A 23254-nucleotide genomic window follows, 5' to 3' on the forward strand; every position below is an offset into this window, starting at 1 on the left:
GTATCCAGCTCCTTCCTGTCAGTCCTCCCTCTTTTCACGCTCTTCATGGGCTGAGCTCTCTATCCCCGGTCGTCTGCGCTTCAAAACAGCGGTGCTGACGTCGCTCCTGCGGCTCCACTCTAGCCCGGTTGGCTTGGTGGAAGAAGCGCAAAGGAGGCCGGCAAACAAGAGCCGGGGGACGGGCTGCCGTCTCAGAACAACAGTTAGGCAAAAGCAGGAGGTCAGGGGGAAGCCGGAGGACACTGCAGCACTTCCTGACTGACCCTCGCCCCTTAAAGCAAAAGCAGCAGCAGCCGGCCAGCAAGAGGCAGCGCTGTCATTCTTGCTTAGGGGGGAGGGGTTAGTCACCAAATCGGGAGGCCAATTTTTTGGGGGGGTAAATCGATTCACCCGAAGTGAATCGATTCAAATTGGAAATCGGGCAGCACTAATTTACAGTACTGGTCTTGAGAAGCATCTCTTTTTGCAGGACGGGCAATTTCAAAAAAAATGTCTTTTATGTTTTTAAGTGGGGACACTGATTTTGTGGAAGAAGCTAGGAGATAGAGCAATAGACTATTTCAGGGGGCAGCAAAAATGCCTTTTTGTTTGGAGGTACCCAAGCTCTGCCAAGACCTACCCCCATAGTAGTACCAATTGTAATAACGATTCTTCCATTCATTCTTCATATACTGTATGATCAATATAATCTTATTAGCAATATATAATGTTAACTACAAAACTAAACTACACAAAGCACACTGAGACATCTGTATTCCTTAATGCCTTAGAGCACAAGGCTAATCAACCCCATTCTACCTCTATTTAAAATCAAATAAAATTCAAACACCCAGATCATCACATAATAAGCCCCTCCTTTCTCACTCCCCAAAGACTGATGCTTTAATAGGAATTCTATCTACTAGTTTAACAATATTTACCGTATTTCCCCATATATAGGCCATGGCCTATACATAGATTTGCAAATCGGCCTAGTGGGCGTGGCTTGCTTAAATGGGGCAGCCTATACATGGAGCAATACATCATCCCCCTCCTTAAATAGCTCCCTCGCCAGTAAATACCTTCTGGACAACTACGCTGGCTGCCTCCTCCAAACAATGCTGTGCTGTGCAGGGCAGGAGCGATGTTTGCCATCTCAAGCCTCACCCCTGTGCCCATTCTTGATTGGTTGCCGTCACGAGGGCAACAATGGGATCTCCACTAACTTGGAACATGAGGGACGTTACTGGCTAGACTATACAGTAGATATCCTGCAAACAGCGGGATGGTTGGATAGGCTGGAGCTTGGATGGCAACTTCAGCAGTATGGAACCTAGGACAATTCTAGGTGGACTTTAGTCTATGGGTCAGAAATTTCAAAGAAGAGACAAGTTAACTTAATCATGTATTTTTAATGAGAAAAACTAATGGGCAAACTAGATGGACCGTTCAGGTCTTTATCTGCCAGCATTTACTATGTTACTTACAGTCAAGTTTTCAAGATAGCTCTAATGAATATGGATGGGGAAGATTTGCATGCCTGTCACTTCCATTATATGTAAATGTCTCTCATACATGGAGGAAGGAGTGGCCTAGTGGTTAGAGCTACAGCCTCAGCACCCTGAGGTTGTAGGTTCAAGCCCTGCGCTGCTCCTTGTGATCCTGGACAAGTCACTTAATCCTCCATTGCCCCAGGTTCACTAGGTAGATTGTGAGTCCACCAGGCAGATAGGGAAAAATGCTTGAATATCTAAATGTAAAACTGCTTAAAACAGCCTCCATTGATAGGTTGTATATAAATAATTTATGGTTAAACAATTTTTTATTGAGGTCAACAGAAAAGCAGACAATGCAAGAAATACAAACTGGTGGCATATGCCAAACACAGTGCAGACAAATATGCTGATGTCCAAAATCACCCCATTTTGTTACAACATGTCCTATTCAAAACCCCAAAACTTTGAATAACAGGGCAGGCATGTCCCAGCTTATTCTCTCCCTGCCCACACTTCATACAGAGGGGTGATTGTCAGCCGCCACTATAAAATAGCTGTTTTTGAGTAAAGTAAGCCCACAGCGTCACCTTGTAGTGGGTCTCCTGTAACCAAGCACAGGGCGTCACCAACGGTGTGGAGAGCAGTGTGCGGGCCATATCCCACTGTCCCAAATCTACTTGCAGTTCAGTCTCCCATCCCACGTGAATCCTTGTAAAATCTTTAGTGCAGGCACTAATACTTGAATACTCTTATGGAGTCCAGCCACTGACAGCAAGGTATCCTCTTCCGCTGAAACAAACTGACAGAGTTTATTCCCTGTTTGCCCAATTGTACTCTGTCGAGGGTTGCGATATAGTGCCCCACCTGATGGAAATGCAAATAGCGACTCTCCAGGGTGTCACCCACCAACCTCCAAAAATCCTCAAAAGACATTACACCCCCCATACTCCCCCAATATATGTTCTAATGTATGGATACTTTGTGACCTCCCCCCCCCAGTCCTGTAAAATTCTGCACTCCCACCCTGGCAGAAAAGACGAGGTTGCCCCTTAACATCAATAAATCTGACACTTAAACGTCGCTCCCCAATTTCTTCATTATCCAATGCCAGGCCTCCTGCAAGGAAGGAAAAAGAATGCTACCTCTGATACAGGCAGGAACCTGATCCCGAGTTCTATGTAGCAGAGCTAAAACATTAAAGGGTGCATAAAAATTCCTATTCCATCTTCACGGGGGGTGTACATTCGGATCTGATTCACCCAGTCGCCCAGGTGTTTGGGCGTATAGTTATGGTGATGAGTCAAAACCGCACAAGACAATCGCACGTGGACAATGCCGGCAGACAATCGCGTGCAGGATGTCAGCGCGCTGGATTGAAACAGTATTTTAAAGCTCTCTTGGGGGGGGAACCCCCCACACACTTTACTCCTGTTGGGGTGGGGGGGATCCCCTCCCCCATTACAGAGGAAACTAATTTTTCCCTAAAAAAGAGGGAAAAAGGCTGTTTCCTCTATAATCGGGGTGGGGGGTTTCACCCCCACAACGGGAGTGCCAACAGTTGTAAGTAAAGTGGGTGGTTTCCCTACACACACACCCTTGGAGCACTTTAAAATAGTGATTCAAATCCAGCGCGCTGATGTCCTGCGCGCGATTGTCTGCCTGGCATTGTCTGTGTTGCAATTGTCTTGCTTGGTTTAGTCTCTATACCCATAGTTATACGTCTGCATATCTGGCATGTGCCCAGACCCCCTCTCTGCCAATTTCCCCAAAGTATCTGTAGGGGCCATTTTGATTTCTTAGCAGCCCAGCAAAATTTAGTGAACCCTCTATTCAGAATACTCAGATCTTTCCCCGGTCAACTCAAAGGGAAGGTTTTGCATCACAAAGCCATTTGGCAGAATGGTCATTCTAATCAAGCTTAAACGACCAAGCGATGAGATAGGGATATCCCGCCAAGTTCCCAACAAGGTAGTCGTTGTGTGCTGCAACCTGTCTATGTTCAGACAGTAGATGGAGGAGGTATTCATGGAAATCAGAACCCCCAAATAAAGAAACAGTCCGTTTGCCCATTTCACAGGAACCGATCCCCCCCCCCCAATAAAGCCTTCACCTCCTCTGAGGAAGGCAGTGCCTCCAACTTTGCAAAATCCCATTTGTGCCCAACATAGTCCCCATATTCTTTGACCATGTCTAACAAGGATGCCAGAGAGGATTGGGGCTCCGTCAAATGCACCAGCAAATCGTCGGCAAAGGCCGCCAATTTGAAGGATGTTTTACCCAATCCTCCTTATTGCAGGCATCTAATGGATATCCTGAATTAATGGGTCCGGGGTTAAGACACATAATAAAGGCAATAATGGACAGCTTTGTCTAGTGCCCCTATGAAATGAAAACCTCTCTGACTCATAACCCTTCAACACAATTTTAGCTTGGGGTGAGGCATACAATGTCTGGACCGCCGAAACAAAGAACCCATCAAAGACATATGCAGTTAGAGTGGCAAATAAGAAATCCCACCTGACCCTGCGAATGCTTTCTCAGCATCGAAGCTGATCAACACGGACGGGGAATTCATATGAGCCCTATATTCCAGCGACAGGAGTAATTTCCACACATTCTTGAATATACAGTATTCCTGCCCTGCACAAAGCCAACCTGAGAATCATGTATGATTCCTGGCAGAACTGCGGCCATTCCATTGGCCATAATCTTTGCCAGTAACTTGACCTCTGTATTTAATAAAGAAATATGAATCTATATGAATCTGCCAATTCCAGATCTCTACGGGGTTTCGGCAACACCACAATACAATTGATATTCATGGACTCCGGTAAGGCGACAGCTCGAATCATAACATTAAAACAACTTAGCTAATGCTGTGCAATCTCTTCGCTCCCCAACAATTTATAAAAATTCAGTCCACATCCATCTTCTCCAGGCGCTTTCATCAAGGGACTATGCGTAATCATTCAATAAACCTCCTCAGGAGAAATGGGCGCATTTAAATGCTCTTTGGCCTGTGCAGTTACGCAGGGCAGCTGCAAAACCCTCCAAATAGAGGGATGCAAGCACCCCCTCCTCCAGAGGATGGCTATATAACCGCTGGTAATACTGGAGGAAAATCTCACTTATACCTTGATCTGTTGTTACTCTTGTCCCCCCTCTCATTCCTCAAGGTCTGCACCCACTTCAGGCCCATCCTGACCGAGATCAAGCAGGCCAAGAGGCTACCCCCTTTATTCCAAACTGATAGAACTGGTACTTATAATATGGGAGAGATTTGCACACCCACATGATGTAGGAGTGTGTTCAAAGCCACCTAATGTTCAATTAACTCCTGCTGATGAGTAATGTTATGTGTATGCCCATTTCGCTGCCTTGCCTTGCGAATCAACTTTTCTAATCTCAAAAATTTTGTGATCTTGCACCTTCTTCAAAATGACTACCATAACTTAAGATATCCCCGTGGAGAACCGACTTGGCCGCCTCCCTAAAAAAGGATCAGGTCCCCTTTCGCGAGATGCATTGTGCTCTCTATATTCTTTCCAGGATGCAATATCTGTTCCCGAAATTTCACATTCCCATAAAAGGCTAAAGGAAACACCCACCATATTGCCTGTGGAAATGGCACTTCCCCCGACCACTTTCCTACTAACCCATGCATGATCCAATATAGTATATGAGCTAATATCCACCCTCTCTAACTCCAGGAACACCGACTCAGTAACCCACAGGTAGTCAATGCGCAATTGAGAACCATGCGCTCGTGACGTGTGTGAAATCCCTTTCCTCACCATGCCACACCCTCCCGGCATCAATTAACTCTAAATTGGTCACTGAAATGACAAAGCTCCCATGCTCCTGCTTGTGCTCCAGGCCTGCGGGACCCATGCAGTCCACTCTAACATCCCCAACCACAAGATGACAATGCGCGTAAGGCAACAGTTTATGTGTCAAGGTGATAAAGAAGACCGGATCACATACATTAAGGGCATAGACACTACAAAACACCATATCTCTATATGCTATCGATCCCCGACAGAGCACACATCTTCCCTCCCCATTATCTAGCTATTAGTTGCAGGGTCATCAGCAAATTCCTTATGAAACAATATCACCACTACTTGAAGTTTAGTAGATGTAAATGCAGCTACACACTCCCCCACCCACCACTGCTATCAATTTTGCATGTTCAGTAATCATTCAAGTGGTTTCTTGGAGGAAAGTGTTATCCACCTTATGGCTCTGTAACTGTTGTAAAATCTTTGTGCGTTTAATGGGAAAATTAATCCCCCCCCCACACACACACACTTTCCATGTGACTATTTTAACCAGAACAGTTGTGTGTTAGGAGAGTTCCATTCCCCACAAACACTACATCCGGCAGCCCGGCCATCCCAGCCCTGACCGAGCTATGCCAGAGCACCAATTGGCCACCCAAAATCAAATACCAGAAATAGAGGATCTCCCTAACACCCCCCCGCTACCTCCCCCCACCTTAACCCCCTCCCTGCCATGTGGCCTGAGCCTGTCCAACCAGACCCAAGACCCCCTACAAGAGGAAGTAACACTATCCAGGCCAGCCGCCCCCTAGCAAAAGCTCAGTTCAACACCGCCACCACTGACATAATAGGATAAGACCCAACCCCAAACACACACGATTCACACCCACTAACCCCTCTGTTCCACCATCTCCCACTCCCTTTGTATAATCTCCAGCCCCATCTCTGACGGAAAGCTCCACCAAAAGAATGAGTCAGTATCACTATATCCTCCACACTCCATTCAGGTGGGCTGTCCATTATCCGATCTCCCTGGCACGCTTTTTGCCTGGTCTGGCACTTGCAACTGGTGGACCTGTCCTGTTCAGATCCTCCTGCTCCACCCAGCATCCGCTCCGTGAGATTAGGTGCTTATAGAGAGTGTAAGACTGACCATGCTTCGTCCAGAGTGCGCAATCTCCTAGTGGTTCCCTCACAGTGAGTGCCATCGCAAAGTGGTACGATACCTCAATCCTTCCTTCTGGAGATGGTTATCACTGGCTGAAGATCTTTGCATTTCCACAGTGTGACCCGCTGCCTCATCCTCGTATTTGTCCACAGTGATATGCTATTTATACTCCGGCAACTTCCTTGCTGCATGGAATATCTCCTCTTATAACTCTGAAACTGCTTAAGCACAGCACTATGACCCTCAGCAAATTAGCCTTGGAGCTTTCTCAGTTTCAAGATCTGGCACGGAAGCAATATGTCCGTACAAAATATCGAGGGCCACCTGTCCTTGCATTCTGATAGGCACCCTCCTCTGGTACTCCCTGTATCCGCAAATTACACTGGCAGGACCGGTGTTCTAAGTCCTCCAGTTTGTCCCAAAGGGCCTCTTCTCCTGCCGGAAGCCCTCCACCGTTTGCTTCACACCTCAATCATATCCTCAGTCACTTCGTTTGCATGGGCTTCCACCTCATCTTGCCACCGCATGAGGTCCACTAGCTCCTGTTTCATTTCAGTGACCACGTTGATGATATGTTTCTCATGGTTTGCATTTCGGTACGGATCTCCAGTAACAGCTCTCTGAGGAAGTCCGATTATGTGTGAAACTCTTCACATGGCTGAGAAGTTGTGACCATGCTCTGTGCCTCATGGCTGAGAGGCACACCCGTAGGCTCCGCCATTTATGTTTCCTGTGAGGGGCTAGTTCTTGTGGATTTCTGCGGACCTTGTTTGCTCCCCGCAAAAATGATAAGCATCCAATTTCCGTCTGGTGACATGCTCTGGCTCCCGTTGCCATCCGCTCTTATTAAAATTGTGGAGTGCTCAATTAGAGGGGCATATCTGCGCTTTTTTGAAGCGGTTCTGGCGGAGCTCTGCTCAGAGGCTTCCCCTGTATATAAATTTTTTTTTTAAAAGATCCAATGTATCTAAAAATGAAATTTTGAATTAATGACACCTCCCAAAATAAAAATGCAAATTAGATGCAAAACATTGATAAATAAGGCTAAAAGAAAATATAAAGATAAATTTGCCACAGAAGCAAAAATTCACAGTATCAACTTTTTCAGGTACATCAAAAGCAGAAAGCCTGAGGGAATCCAAAACAAAAGGGGCACAGAGAGGACAAGGCCATAGCAGACAGATTGAATTACGGTAATTTTTTGGTCTGTATTGAAGAAGATTTAAGAGATCTACCTGAACCAGAAATGGTTTTCAAGGATGACGAGGAACTGAAAGAAATCTCAGTGGGCCGGGATCTCTGAGGCTCAGGGTCTGTTTCCCTCCCACCCTTCTATGTGGCGTAGTATATATGGGCAGCAGGGCCTGGGATGTCGCAGTAGCGGTGATACCCAAGCTACTGGTTTCTGGGCTCATCGGGCGATGAGCGTTGGCTGCCAGTAAGCGATGGAGCTGATGCCATTGGTTCGGGTGACCCATTGGGGCATGAGGTCCATGTCATCCCCCAGTCCCTTGCTGGCAGGAGGCTATATATTTGGTTTCTCAAGGCACTTATGTATAGCTCAGGAGTTATTATTCTGCTGTTAATTTGGTTTCCAATTAACAGCTGCGGTTGGGGTTTTTCCCAACAGAAAGTGTCCGTGTTTTGATTTCTGCATGTACATTGTCAAGTGACGCATATGCTGTTAAGGAGGGTGGGGTATAGGAGAAGTAGGAACTGGCATAGCAAGAATAAGAGTTCAAGGGGGGGGTAGGGGGTGCGGAGTCGAGAGGCCAACAGGGCCTGTCCAGATCCCTGTATTCAATTCTGGTTTAGAGAATGACACTGTGACAAAATTCATCACCGTTCCCTTCCCCGTGGATAACCGCGGGAAATAATCCTATGTCATTTTCTAGTGTCTATTTCAACCTCGGTCCTTCTACACCAGTATTCTTCAAAGCAAAGCTTGCGGGTCAGTGGTTGTGGCCATTCATACTCTGATTCTTCCCTCTCTCCTTAAAGAATGACATGAAGATGGTTTCCCGCGGTTATCCGCGGCGACGGGGATGGTGATGAATTTTGTCACCGTGTCATTCTCTATTCTGGTTGTCATATTTCAAAAAAGATATAGCAGAATTAGAAAAGGTTTAATGAAGAGCCACCAAAATAACAAAGGGCATGGAACGCCTTTCGTATGAACGCCTTTCGTATGAACCCACCTCCCATTTCCCCCGTTCTCTGTCTCTGTGGACAACACTTTCATCCTCCCTGTTTTGTCTACTCACAATCTCAGAGTCATCTTTGATTCTCTCCTTTTCCACCCAGATACAACATTGCTAAAACCTGCTGCTTCTTCCTCTATAATATTGCCAAAATCTGACCCGTCCTCTCCAGGCACACTACCCAAAACCCTTATCCATGCCCTCATCACCTCGTGCTTACATTATTGCAACTCGCTACTGTCAGGTCTACTGCTCAGCCATCTTTCTTCCCTTCAATCTGTCCAGAATTCAGCTGCACGACTCATATTTCATGAGAGATGCTATACTTACATTACCGGTACTCCTCCTAAAGTCACATCATTGGTTTCCCATCTATTTCTGAATACAATTCAAACTCCTCTTACCTACAAATGCATTCACTCAGTTGCCCTTCACTATCTCTCCTCACTTATCTCCCTCTATGTTTCCCCCGCAATCTCCGCCTAGCTGGTAAGTCGTTCTTAACTGTGCCCTTCTCCTCCTCTGCCAACTCCATACTCCGTCCTTCTATCTTGCTGCGCTGTATGCCTGGAATAAACTGCACAAATCGCTATGGCGGGCTCCGTCTCTGGCAGTGTTAAATTCAAAGTTAAAAACCTACCTCTTCAAGACTGCTTTCAGCTCCTAACTCCTCTCGCCTTGGGTTCTGCATCCCCAACCCTATATGTCTGTCTGTCCAAGTTAGATTGTAAGCTTTTCTGAGCAGGGATCGTCTATTGGTTGTCAAAATGTAGAGCGCTGTATATGCCTTTCAGTGCTTATATAAGTGATAAATACTAGTAGTAGTACAACTCCTGGTACTAAACTTGTCCTATTTAAACATATACACTTCTTCCTCTGAATTCACGGTTTCAGCAATCGCGGTTTTGATTATTCGCGGTTTTTAGCTTGCTGGCTCCTCCCCCCCAATTACATCAGCTTGCATAGAGAAATTGCTGATTCCAAGTGTTTACAGAGAAAATCGCTGATTCCCAGCACTTTCTTCACTGTGTTTTGCCTCTCCTTCTGGAGCAGGCCAGGTCTCCCACCATGGTATTCGCGGTTTCACCATATTCACGATGGTTTTTAATAGAAAACAGTGAACATGTCTACTTTGATGTTAGTCTCTTCTGTAGACATGATTATGGTGCCATTTTTTGTAGGTGCCTACATTTTTAAATTGCATTTTAATTGGTTTTAAATGGCTTGGTCAATTACCATAATGATTAACACCAATTAAACTGACTTTGGACATAGATGCCAACATTTCAAAATGAATAGGAGTGCCAGGCACATTACAAATCACCTCCTTTGTAGACAGTGAAAGAGCTTGCTCATTGTTGAGGGTGCTCTGCATCTACTGGCACCTACAGCGTAACTGGCTCCTTTGAAACCATATGTTTGGTAAAACATACTAAGTAGGAAATGTTAATGGAACTTGGGAAGTCAAAGCAGTTAATATTGATTCTTATTTTCTCTGCAGGTGGTTCTCTCATTTTTATTTGTGTCTGTTCTTTGGAATGGATTCCTGCTTCTGCTACTTAGTCGGGCTCTGTTCTTAAAGTTTCCTTTCCAGGATGGCTTCAAACTGTGCTTGGTGCCCTCAACAAGGAATCAGAGTACCAGAATCTGGGTAAGTGGTAGGTGCTTTCTACATAAATATTTTTTTAATGTTACAGTCATAATATGGATACATTCTGGATGGTGGCTCAAATGGAGAAAAAAGAATGGCTGGGGCGTGGCCTAAATTTGACCCAATATGCATAAGAATCTGAGCTCTAAATTTGTGTACTATTTTCAAATAAACTTAGGAGTCTAAAAGTGCAATTCTATGAAGGGCATCTAAATTTAGGTGTTAAATACACATACTAATCTATAGTATGATTATGTGGTTATGTAATTTCTTGTCTGCATGTTGACCTTTCTTATTTTAATTGTGGCATTCTTTTCTTAAACTTAGTTTCTATTGTACTCCACTGAGATCTGCCAGTCAGATAAAGTAGTATAATAAACACAGTAACTGATAAATGAATAACGTCAAAATTGGCATTTATGTGTATGTACTAGAGGCTATTTTATGAAATTGGTGTACTAATCACATGGGACATAACAACAAATGGGCTGTACCAGTGGATGAAACATGGGCATGTCATGGGTATTCTGCCTTGCAATGTACGCTCCTTATAGAATATCAGATGTGACCATTGCAAGGTGCAGTTAGGCACACCAGCACACAAAAGTGGCTTTGCACTACTATTCTGTAACAGGTTAGGAGCACCTATATTTGGCACCACTTTACAGAACTGTACCCTAACCCCCTCTTCTATGAAACCACGCTAGCTGCTCCCGACCCTCATTAAGTTCCTATGAGCGTGGGCCATTTAGCGCGGCTCCCTGCGTTAGAAACTGCTAGCGTAGTTTCGTAGAAGAGGGGGTTAGTTTTTTTTCAGTTGAAAATCCTTAATTTAGGAGCATAAGTTCTGTTTATAAACTTAGGCCCATCAGTCATTAGATTTGAGTCTAATTTATAAGCCTAGTGCTGAAAATCACAGCTAAGCTCCCGAGTCCTAACCCATTTTCCTCCCTTATTCCATCCATGTTTCCATCCACTTTTTATGGTTCTAAATTTAGGAGTAGTTGTGTCTTTGAATGTTAACCTCATCGTTAATATGGCAGGATTGTTTACAGTAAGAGCACATAAATCAAATGCTGTTTGTAAAGAACATATTAAAGCCACACAATTGCAGGATCTGCAGGGCAAGGAAGAGGCACTGTGGATCAATTTGGAAAGAGGGAATGGTGAATATATTTACATTGGTGTGATATATAGGCTTCCTTCACAGTGTCTGCTTCTCGAGTAAGCAAGCCGGCCTCTGGCTCTGGTGATCTTTTGGATCACGACAGGTCGGATGGATTGTCAGATTTCATGCCACTTTTATCCCTGGGTTCTGACTCAGTCTTGGATGACTCATGTTCCCTGTTCAGGCAGTAGCTAAGAGGCTTGGTTCCTGGCCAGGGGGGCGATCCTTGTGTCCACCGCCTTTTCAAGTCAGTCTCTGTCCAGCATTTTATTTCTGATGTCGGTCATGAGTGATTTTAGCGCCCAGACCTCTTCCTTTCTAGCACATCAGGACATTACTGCCCTGGTCACGGAGCAGTGGAAGACCCCAAAGGGGTCCTTGAAAGTGGCTAAGGCCATAGCTAAGCTTATCCCCGTGGCACCAGAGTTCCAGTAGCTCTTTGACCAGCCGAATGTCCTGTTCTCCCAAGCGAAGGTGGTATTATGCTGAAGGATGCTCAGGAATGCAATGTGGACATGATTCTTAAGAAACAGTTTGAGGCTCTTGCTGTGGAGATCGGGGCTTCTGCTTTTTTTTTTTTTTTTTTTTTTTTTTGCTGCATGGGCCTGCCACACCAGACTGTGCTGGACTCCCTCGAAGGGCTCATGTGGAACTTTAGTGAGACCCTTCAGAACAACATTAAGGTTCTAGGTTGGAAAGGGACGCCTCAGTAGAGGCCTCAACTGGAGAGCTCCCAAGAGGAATCTGGTCACATCAGGATTAGCCGTCGGTGAAGACCTGCGATCTTGTGTCAGAAAGCAAGAAAGACCGGTCATCTGTACCTTGAGGGAAGCCACAGTCAGGCCTTTTTCACAAACTTGAAGGAAAGTCAGGATGACCGGAATAGGAGCCTGAAGCAGTTCCACCGGAATAGGAGCCTGAAGCAGTCCTTGGCACATCATTGCTGAAAAGCCCGCCAGACCTTTGCATAAGACATCAGAGTAGAGGGCTTCTTAGCCCAAAGCAGCATGGCAATAACCAAGTTGGAATAGCCTTTGCGAATCAGCGCTGAGCACTCAAAAGCCATGCATTAAGACCAAAGCGCTGTGGATTCTCCATGGGGATTAGTCCCTGACTGAGAAGACTGTGATAAAGAGGCAGCCGGAGCATCGCCTACTTTGCACCTCTTCAATTGTGCAGGTACTCAAATGGGAGCAAAATAACGCTTGTATATTTGGAAATCCCTCATGATTAGATAAACTCTGTTGAGAGGGGATTGTCTCTTCATGGTTAATATAAATGTACAGCACTTCATTTGTCTGGCAGCATTGTAGAAATAAGTAGTAATCTGGAGGGAGACAAGAAATACAAGAGCACACAACTCTAGAAATGGAGAGCCTAAAATTTAATGCACTGAACAGCAGATTCAGGACTTGAGTCCCTTGTATCCATAACCAGCAATGCCCTGGGTAGAAGCCCCGAAAGTCATGTCAGCTGTGCCCTAATCTGGATTGGGTTAGCTTGCCTCTTCTTTCTTAGGTTACAAGAGTAAACTTTAGTGGGAAATACAGACTTTCGGACATAGGGGTTTTAAATTTCAGCATTTTCAGTGTAGACAGCATAACATAGAGGTAAAATAGCTTTTGCTTTCAGGTGTGTCCATCGTTGAAATATGGCGATTTTTGATCTGGTGGGTATCACAGATAAGTTTTACTGGGAATGAATTTGCTTTTATTTATACAGAAAAAAATGTTAAATCAGTTAGAATTTGCGAATAAAACTGTTAACGAACAGGAACATTTTATGGCCTATCATGTCTGTTTAACTTATAGGTGCTGAGCTGTCTGTCCTCTTGGTTCTTGAACTTTTATGGCTGCATAGTGTTCGAAGGCTGATGGAGTGCCTCTTCATCAGTGTCTTCTCTCCAGGAGTAATTCACCTTGTCCAGTACTGTTTTGGTCTGAGCTACTATGTTATTCTTGGTTTAACTGTGCTATCTCAAGTGTCACTTGAAGTCTGGACTGGTAAGTGCCTGTTCAGAGCATTGCTCTTACTTCCTTAATGTACTGAATTTATTTTTAATGGCTTAATTGCTGTTATAGGGCTCCTTTAACTAAACGGCAGTAGAGGTTTCTACTGCAGGCTGGGAAGGTAAATGCTCTGACGCTCATAGGAATTCTATGAGCGTTGGAGCATTTACCATGCCAGCTCACAGTAGAATCCTCTACCACTGTCTAATAAAACCCAGCAATAATTTGTTATTCAAATCAATAGCAGCAGGATCATTAAATGGAAAATGTGAATAAAGACTGTATCCACTGCCCTGTTTATGAAGCAAAATTTCCTAATGATATTTCTGCCTCTTATTTCTAAACAAACAAGACAGACCAACAAGATGCCAGGGTGGGGTACAGTTAGGTGAGCTGGATAATCTGCTAGCTAAGGTGGTGAGCAATGGGCAACCTATCCCAAAAAAACCTGCAACTTTCATCCTTTCCTCTTTAATATACTGTATGGCAGCGCATAATGTACACCAAAGTTCTTCATTATTTTATTTTTATTTATTTATTTAGATTTTTTATCCCGTTCTCCCAGTAGCTCAGAATGGTCTACAGGTAAACATACACAATGGAGAGTAATTAGACAAATAAGAAGTACTATAGGTTAAGTGTTTGGACATACAGGACTGCGAAGTAGTTAAATACAGGGAGTATACAGCAAATTAAGAGAAGAGTTTAAGTATAAGTAGTTTAGTTTAGTATCAGTCGTTTAGTTTGGTATGAGTAGTTTAGTTTAGTACAAGTTATTTGAGTTTAGATACAATTTATCCGCGTACAGACTAAGAGAGGACTGTAACCGAAATTTAGGGAGAAGTTAGACAGGGGAGGGAAGAGAGAGGGGGGTTTAAGGGGGGTGAGGACTGAGGGTGACCTTTAGTTGAAGAGGAGGGTCTTTACCATTTTACGGAATGTCAATAATGAGATCTGTTGTCTGAGTTGAGGGGGGAGTTGGTTCCAGAGATGTGGAATGAAGTGGCTGTAGGATCGTTTGCGGGCAGTTTCTGAGAGGAGGGACCTTCCAGGGGGAATGCGTAGGCGTATTTCCGATTTTGAGCGGAGGGTGCGAGTGGGTGTGTAGATGGGAAGCTTGGATTTTATGTAGGAGGGGGTGGTGGTATAAATTATTTTGTGGGCTATTGCTAGGGCCTTGAAAGCACAGCGCTGGCTAATTGGGAGCCAGTGTTCAGCGTGGAGTGCTGGGGAGACAGGATCATGGTAGTTGAGGTTGTATAGGAGGCGGATAGCTGTATTTTGGACCCGTTGGAGGCGTTTGAGATTATTTTTGGTTAGGGCCATTAAATAGGGAGTTACAGTAATCCATTCTGGAGAGGACATATGCGTAAAGGAGTTGGGGCGAGGTCAGGTGTGGAGATGTAGGGTTTGATCCTTTTCAGTTGGCGGAGGTAGTAGAAGGAGGTGGAGATTACTTGGGATATGTGGGCAGATAGGGATAGGTGTCCGTCTAAGGTTACTCCTAGGCTGCGTACCTGATCTGTTGCCGTTAATAGAGTGGAGTCCCATGCTAGTGTGGGACGTGTGTATTTGGTGCTTTTTTTCCTGATCCATAAGAGTTCGGTTTTAGAGGCGTTAAGTTAAAGTTTGTTGTTTGACATCCAAGCTTTCATGTCAGATAGGCATTGTTGTAGGTTAGCAATTTGGGACGACTGGTTCTCGCCTAGTGGGAGGAGCAGCTGGATGTCATCTGCATAAGAGTGGATTTTAATGCTATATTTCTGTGCTATATCAATGACAGGCCTGATGTAGAGGTTGAATAGGAGGGGGATAGAAGGGCGCCTTGAGGAACACCATATTTGATAGGCTTGGAGTGAGATTTGTGTGTCCCTAGTAGGACAGTTTGGATCCTTTGATGGAGGAAGGAGGTGATCCATTGGAGGGCTGTGTCCTTGATTCCGAGGTCATAGAGTCTGGATGTGAGGAGGTGGTGGTCGACTGTGTCAAAGGCAGCGCTGAGGTCAAGTAGGACTAGTAGGGCATCACTGCCTTTGTCGAGTATTGCCCAGCTGTCATCAATGATATCAAGGAGTACTGACTCTGTGCTGTGGCCTTTTCGGAAGCCGGACTGGGCAGGGGATAGAGCAGCTTGTTCTTCAATGAAAGGGTGTAGTCGGTGGAGCACAATTCGTTCAAGGAGTTTGAAGACAAATGGGAGGTTGGAGACTGGGCGATAGTTGCCGGGTTCGTTAGGATCAAGGGTGGGTTTTTTGAGAGTGGGCTTAATAATAGCTGACTTCCAGCTGAGGGGAACAGTCCCAGTGGTTAGAGAGGTGTTAATGATGGGGAGGATGGATTCTGCCATGGCATCTTCTGTAGACAGCAGGAGGCTGGATGGGCAGGGATAAAGGATGGTGTTGGAGGGTTTGAGTTCTCTCAGGGTTTCGAGGACCTCGGTATGAGTGGCCATATGAAATTGGGAGAGAGTGACGGAAGATGGGGTATTTGGAATCAGTTGGGGCTGAATAGGAGTGGGTTTGGTGTTGGTGTCAAGATTATCTCGGATGGTTTGTACTTTGGACTGGAAGAAGTCCGAGAGAGTCTCACTATCAAGTTCTGTTTGGTTGTTGTGACTTTTTCTTTGGGCGCTGGTGAAGAATTGGTTTGTGAGGGTGAACAGTTGTTTGGATCTAGAAGGGGCTAGTTGAAGGAGGCGAGAGTAGTAGGTCTTTTTCGCTTCTAGGATGGCAGCTTTGTATGATATGTTATTCCACTGGGCTTTGGTTTCTGAGTTCGGGTGTTTGATCCAGATCCTTTCTGCTTTCCTCAGTGATCGTTTATGATCGGAGGTCACTGGTGTACCAGGGAGCAGGTGCTTTGTTGGTGATTATTTGGGTTGTTTTTGTCTGGGCAAGGCTATTATAGAGGGATTGGATGTTGGAGTGCCATGCGGAGGCTGCTTGGTCAATGGAGTGGGGATGTTGGGTGCAGGTTTCGTTTAGGGTGCGAATGCCCGCGGCCATTGCTGGAGGGCTGACTGAGTTAGGGAGTTAACGTAGGGTGGGAGGGGTAGGGTCTTTGCGTGGGGCTAGGTAGTTTCAAGTGGGAGTTTGAATTCAATGAGGTGGTGGTCTGACCATGGGACTGGTGTGGTGGTATAAGTTGTTTGTTGGGGCTCTGCAGTTGGGCCTCTGAGGGTGAAGAGCAAGTCTAAGATGTTGCCTGCTGAGTGCGTGGGGGTGGTTATAGCTTGATGAAATCCCATGTCGGTGAGGGAGGAGAGGAAGTTGTCAATTTGTCCTGAGGTGTTGGGGTAGTCTGGGAAATTGAAATCTCCCAGGATGGTCACGTGTTTGTGTGAGATGGATAGTTCAGTGATGAATTCGAGGAGGGTCTCTAGGGTATCTGTTGGGGAGCTAGGGGTTCTGTAGAGGAGTATGAGGGCGATTTTGTGTTTGTGGCTTATGGTGAAAGCAAGTGCTTCCAGGGAGGGTATATTGATGGAGTTTATCAGTTTTGGTGTGGTGGAGGTCTTGATAATGGCAGTCACTCCACCTCCTTTTCCAGCGGTACGTGAGCAGGCTAGGGCTTGGTAGCCTGGAGGACATAGTTCGCCTAGTGTTATCCCATCATTGTCTTGGAGCCAGGTTTCGGTGATCATGAGGGCGTCCCAAGTCTTGTCATAGATTGAGGTCGTGTAGGAGGAAGGATTTGTTGTTAACTGATCTTGCATTTATGAGTGCCAGTTTGAGTGCCTTGCTGGAAGGGGCTTATGGAGAGGGAAGAATGGGGATGAGGTTGGCAGGGTTTCTGGTGTGGCTTTTTTTAGGTTGGGAGGAGAGATCACCATATCTGCCTTGGCCTGTAATAATGGGGATGGTGAAGTATAGTGTTGTAAGGAGTGTAGGGGAAGTGGTAGGAGTGGGGGTGGTTGGGAGGGTGGTTTGGAAAGTGGTGGGAGGGGGGGGGGGGGGGGGGGGGGGGGGGGGGGGGGGGGGGGGGGGGGGGGGGGGGGCGGGGAGGGTGGTGGCCTGAAGAGTTGGGGACATGGCTGGATGGGGAATTGAGGCGTTGGGTCGGAGGGAATTCAGGAGAGTCTCGCTATCAAGTCCTGGCTGAGTCCTACTGTCGTAGCTGGAGTCTAATGGAGGGTCAAATGTGACAGAGCTAAGTCAGGAGCTTTGAGTTGAATTGTTATTAATTGAGACAACTGGAGGAGCAGCTAGAGAAGAGAAAAGCTAGGAAACAGAAAAAAAGAAAGGAATCAGAGAACAAACAAGCTGAGTTGGAGGAGCTTGAGTAACTAACTGCTGCTAGTTATAATAGGCTGTATATGCAGTTGGGTTAGTTAAAGAACATGTAGCTTGTACGATATATACATGCAGGCTAAGCAGTTATACATTAATTATAAATGCAGGTTAAGGATGCAGAAAGTATTCAGTTTGTATGCAGCTAGGGAGAGCTCGAGTGCTTTGTGTTCTGTGGAGGAGCTTGCCCTTCTCCTGAATTGAAACCGCTTGGAGATCTCGCTAGTTTGGAGGGAGGGGCAGAGCAGGGCTCCCACAGCTCCTCTCCTCTCCTGTGCCGGTGTGTGGTGCAGTTTAAAGAGTAGGCTCCCCGTTGGTCTCGGGGGAGAGGGGGGCGGAAACGGCTCAACGCCTCGTGCAGGTAGGGCAGGCGAAGGCTCCCGATGGAGCGATTCTGTAGCAAAATCCCGGACTCGGGGGAGGGGGGCGGAGGGGGGCTCACATGCACACCTTGGCGGCAGGGCAGGCAAAGGCTCCCGATGGAGCGATTCTCTAACAAAATCCCGGACTCGGGGGAGGGGCGGAGCGGGGCTCACACGCACGCCTCGTGCAGGCAGGGCAGGCAAAGGCTCCCGATGGAGCGATTCTGTGGCAAAATCCCGGACTCGGGGGAGGGGCGGAGCGGGGCTCACACGCGCACCTCGGCGGCAGGGCAGGCAAAGGCTCCCGATGGAGCAATTCTGTGACAAAATCCCAGACTCGGGGGAGGAGCGGAGCTCACACGCGCACCTCGGCTGCAGGGCAGGCAAAGGCTCTCGATGGAGCGATTCTCTGGCAAAATCCCGGACTCGGGGGAGGGGCGGAGCGGGGCTCACACGCGCACCTCGTGCAGGCAGGGGCAGGCAAAGGCTCCCGATGGAGCGATTCTGTGGCAAAATCCCGGACTCGGGGGAGGGGCGGAGCGGGGCTCACACGCGCACCTCGGCGGCAGGGCAGGCAAAGGCTCCCGATGGAGCGATTCTGTGGCAAAATCCCGGACTCGGGGGAGGGGCGGAGCGGGGCTCACACGCGCTCCTCGGCGGCTTGGCAGGCAAAGGCTCCCGATGGAGTGATTCTGTGGCAAAATCCCGGACTCGGGGGAGGGGCGGAGCGGGGCTCACACGCGCACCTCGTGCAGGCAGGGCAGGCAAAGGCTCCCGATGGAGCGATTCTGTGGCAAAATCCCGGACTCGGGGGAGGGGCGGAGCCGGGCTCACACGCGCATCTCGGCAGGGCAGGCAAAGGTTGGATTGATGAGGTGGTATCGCAGCCCTGCTATAAATGCAGGCCTTGATTTTTTTTTAATAATCTAATCTAGTATTTGTGCTTCACACATACCTGTACAGGCTCAAAGCGACTTATAATGTAATGAGAAAAAAGTTACATATAATATGGGGGAATAGGGGAAGAAGGGGAGAAAAGATAGGAAATAAGAGAGAGAGAAGCTTGGTAGGTATCAAGATAATACTGAGTGTTCATGTAGAGTTAATTTGTTGAAAAAAAATTCAGTTATCAAATAGAAGGGTTCTTCCAAAATGAGGTGTGGTTGGGTTCTGTTCTGATTGAGTTTTGCGAGGTTATTCCAGGTTTTGACTCCTAGGAAGGTAAGCATGGAGTGGAATATATGCCAATATTTGAGGTTTTTTGTTGAGGGTAGGTGTTGTATCTTGTTGAGAGTTCTGCTTCAGTAATATATCCTGCATGCAGTGGCGTACCTAGGGGGGGGGCGGGGGGGGCCGGGCCGCCCCGGGTACCAGCCCTAAGAGGGTGTTTCCCGGCCTTGCCGTTCAGTCCCCCGCCACCCCCGAAGGACCGCTCGCCCCACTGACCTTCCTGCACCATCTGTGAAGCAGCCCGCAGCAGGATCGCGAAGTCAGCGTCAGCATCCCTGCGCTGCTTCCTGCGCCGCGATCCCGCCCCACCCTGAAGGCCTGATGCCCCGACCCACCCCTAAGGACCGCTCGCCCCCCCGGCCTCCCCGCACCACCTATGAACAGCCGCAGCAGGATCGCGAAGTCAGCGTCAGCATCCCTGCGCTGCTTCCTGCGCCGCGATCCCGCCCCTCCTCTGACGTCAGAGGAGGGGCGGGACCGTGGCGCAGGAAGCAGCGCAGGGATCGCTGACGCTGACTTCGCGATCCTGCTGCGGCTGTTCATAGGTGGTGCGGGGAGGCCAGGGGGGGCGAGCGGTCCTTCGGGGTGGGTCGGGGCATCAGGCCTTCAGGGTGGGGCGGGGCGGGCAGGCAAGCAGGCTTTCAAGGGGGAGGGGGGTGACAGGCAGGCAGGCAGGCCTTCAAGGGGGGACAGGCCTTCGGGGGGGGGGTGCAGGCCTTCAAGGGGGGCAGGCAGGCCTTCAGGGGGTGCAGGCCTTCGGGGGGGGGGTGTAGGCCTTTGGGGGGGGGTGCAGGCCTTCAAGGGGGGACAGGCAGGCAGGCCTTCAAGGGGGGGACAGGCCTTCAAGGGGGGGACAGGGCCTACAAGGGGGGGACAGGCCTACAAGGGGGGGGGACAGGCCTTCAAGGGGGGGGTGCAGGCCTTCAAGGGGGTGCAGGCCTTCAAGGGGGAGACAGGCCTTCTAAGGGGGGGAAAGGCAGGCAGGCCTTCAAGGGGGGGACAGGCCTACAAGGGGGGGGACAGGCCTACAAGGGGGGGGACAGGCCTACAAGGGGAGGGACAGGCCTACAAGGGGGGGGACAGGCCTTCCAAGGGGGGGGTGCAGGCCTTCAAGGGGGGTGCAGGCCTTCAAGGGGGAGACAGGCCTTCAAGGGGGGGGGAAGGGCAGGCAGGCAGGCCTTAAAGGGGGGACAGGCCTACAAGGGGGGGACAGGCCTACAAGGGGGTGGGACAGGCCTTCAAGGGTGGGACAGGCCTTCGGGGGGGTGCAGACCTTCAAGGGAGTGCAGGCCTTCGGGGGGGGGGCAGTCCTTCAAGGGGGTGCAGGCCTTCAAGGGGGGGGAGAGGCAGGCAGGCAGGCCTTCAAGGGGGGGACAGAGGCCTACAAGGGGGGGAGAAGCTACAAGGGGGTGGTACAAGCCTTCAAGTTGGGGACAGGCCTTCGGGGGGGGGTGCAGACCTTCAAGGGAGTGCAGGCCTTCGAGGGGGGTGGTGCAGGCCTTCAAGGGGGGTGCAGGCCTTCAAGGGGGGAAAGGCAGGCAGGCAGGCCTTCAAGGGGGGACAGGCCTACAAGGGGGGGGGGAGAAGCTACAAGGGGGTGGGACAGGCCTTCAAGTGGGGACAGGCCTTCGGGGGGTGCAGGCCTTCGGGGGGTGCAGACCTTCAAGGGGGGGACAGGCAGGCAGGCCTTCAAGGGGGGGACAGGCCTACAAGGGGAAGGGACAGGCCTTCAAGGGGGGTGCAGGCCTTCAAGGTGGGACAGGCAGACCTTTAAGGGGGGACAGGCCTTTGGGGGGGGGACCATGATTTAGAAGTAACACAGAGGGAAGGGGGGTGTATCAAAGAGACATGCATATGCCAAACTTTGGGGGGGAAGAAATAATGGGTCTGAAAATAGAGGAGAGGGAGAGAGATGATGGACCATGGGATTAGGGAGGGAAGGAACAGAAAGGGAGAGAAATTGGACACAAGGGATGTGTGGAGGAGGGATAGAGATACTGGATAGGAGGGTAATTAGGAAAAGAAACGGAGAGATGGTGGACTCTGGGATGGTGGGGAAGGAGGGAGAGATGCCGGATGAAAGGGTAATTTAAGAAAAGGTGGATCTGTGGAGGGAGATGAAAAAAAGGAAAGATACCAGACTTCCTGGGAAGGGAAGGGAAATGGAAAGGGAGGACAGAGTTGGCAGATGGATGGTTAGCATGCAGAAAGAAGGAGACCCTGGCAAGCAAGTTATCAGAAGAAAACCAGAGCCTTGGACCAACAAAATTTGAAAATATAACCAGACAACAAAAGGTAGAAAAATTAATTTTATTTTCTGTTTTGTGATTATAACATGTCAGATTTGAAATGTGTATCCTGCCAGAGCTGGTGTTGGACTGCAAACGTGAGCTAGGATTTAACAGAAAGAGGAAAAGTCCTTTTTGTTTCTTTATTTTATTTACACCACAGCGCCAGTGTGGTTAGGAGAAGCCAAAGGGGGTGAAAAAGCTATAAAACCCACCAGGAGTTTGAAAAAAATCACCCAACTGGGCAGGAAAATCGAATTGAAAAACCAATTCAATAGGGCTGAATCGAATCAAAAATTTTTTTTTCCTGTATCTGGCAGCATTAGTTTGCGCTACTGTCTTAGACTTTAGGACCTGGGATTGGGGAGAGATGGCATCCTCAGTACTTTATAATGCAAGTGAAACGAGGATTTGGTCAGACTTTTGAAGGGTCTGCAGAAAAAAAATATTGTATAGGCCGGGGACATGAGACAGCAGGAAATGGGAACTTTTCTTCCTTCTATTTTTGTGAATGGAAAGGCTGAGGATGTCAGAGAGGTCAGTTAAAATATGTGCTTTATAAGAAAATATAATAATGTGTTTTATAAAGTTTATAGCATAGCTGGCCTACCCAGTGAGGTGTTCCTAGTGGTGATGGTGGCAGCGTGTCAATGTGTTTTTTATAATGGGAACAAAAATGGAAGAGAATTAATGTGTGTGGAATGGGGGGTAACTAATTTCTTCAGCTAAATAATTCAATCCACTTCAAACAGACATAGGAGAACTTGTGCACCATTCACACACCCTCCAACCAAAAACGTCAAAAGAAAAAAACTGTTCGACAACCTCCTAGCCATTCGAGCTGCAACACTCGACCCCCAACTCTACAACCAATTGATATCAACCACAGACTGCAAAACCTTCAAAAAGAAATAAAAACTCTTCTATTCAAAAAACACATAAAACCGAACTAACACAATCAGAACTGTCCCAAGCATCACCTGCAACTACTCCATATGTACTTCTAATGTCATGACAATTTAGACATAATTTATGTTTTGTTATGTTTGGAATAATGGTTACATATATGAGGTTCAATAAAAGAAAATTTTCACTGCCTGTTTCTATTCTGACCATTTATTCCATTTCATGGTTATTGCAAAAAAAAAAAAAAAAATAATAATTTTTTTTACATGGGGGGGGGGGGGTGTCAAAAAATGATGGGCCCCGGGTGCCACATACCCTAGGTACGCCACTGCCTGCATGACACCCCCTTACATACTAACTGCCATAAAATAATTTCCAGTGCAATAGGTGAGTCATTCTAGACATGCAAGATCTATCTGTCTATCATGTATATATAGAGAGATATATACACACAAACAGTACATTATACTTTAATTAGAGATCCTCAGCAGCTCTCTCTGCTACATGCTAGTAGGTGTCTGCTTTATGCATTAACAATTTATTTTGACCTTACAACATAGTTAACCTGACTTTTAAAATTGCAATCTTCCCTTTCCAGCTCTACAACCTCCTGTATCTTTTTCTTCTAAAACACTTATGTTGCTTCCTGTGAGCTGGAAACAATAATCTTCTCCTCTGGCTCATTTCTATCCTTTTCTTTCCTTTAACAATGTGACTCGGTTCAA

The 23254-nt window shown here is 47.5% G+C and overlaps 1 protein-coding gene across 1 annotated transcript in view; it reads left to right on the forward strand.

Moving 5' to 3' along the window:
- SRD5A3 (steroid 5 alpha-reductase 3) overlaps nt 1-23254 on the forward strand; it is a 44966-nt gene that overhangs the window by 1836 nt on the left and 19876 nt on the right. The window contains 4 exon segments of the mRNA XM_033958869.1: nt 10128-10144; nt 10147-10212; nt 10215-10277; nt 13257-13448. Coding sequence (XP_033814760.1) covers nt 10128-10144; nt 10147-10212; nt 10215-10277; nt 13257-13448 — 338 coding nt within the window.

Source organism: Geotrypetes seraphini, chromosome 1 (genome assembly GCF_902459505.1).
Source record: "Geotrypetes seraphini chromosome 1, aGeoSer1.1, whole genome shotgun sequence".
In the NCBI taxonomy this organism is placed as follows: Eukaryota; Metazoa; Chordata; class Amphibia; order Gymnophiona; family Dermophiidae; genus Geotrypetes; species Geotrypetes seraphini.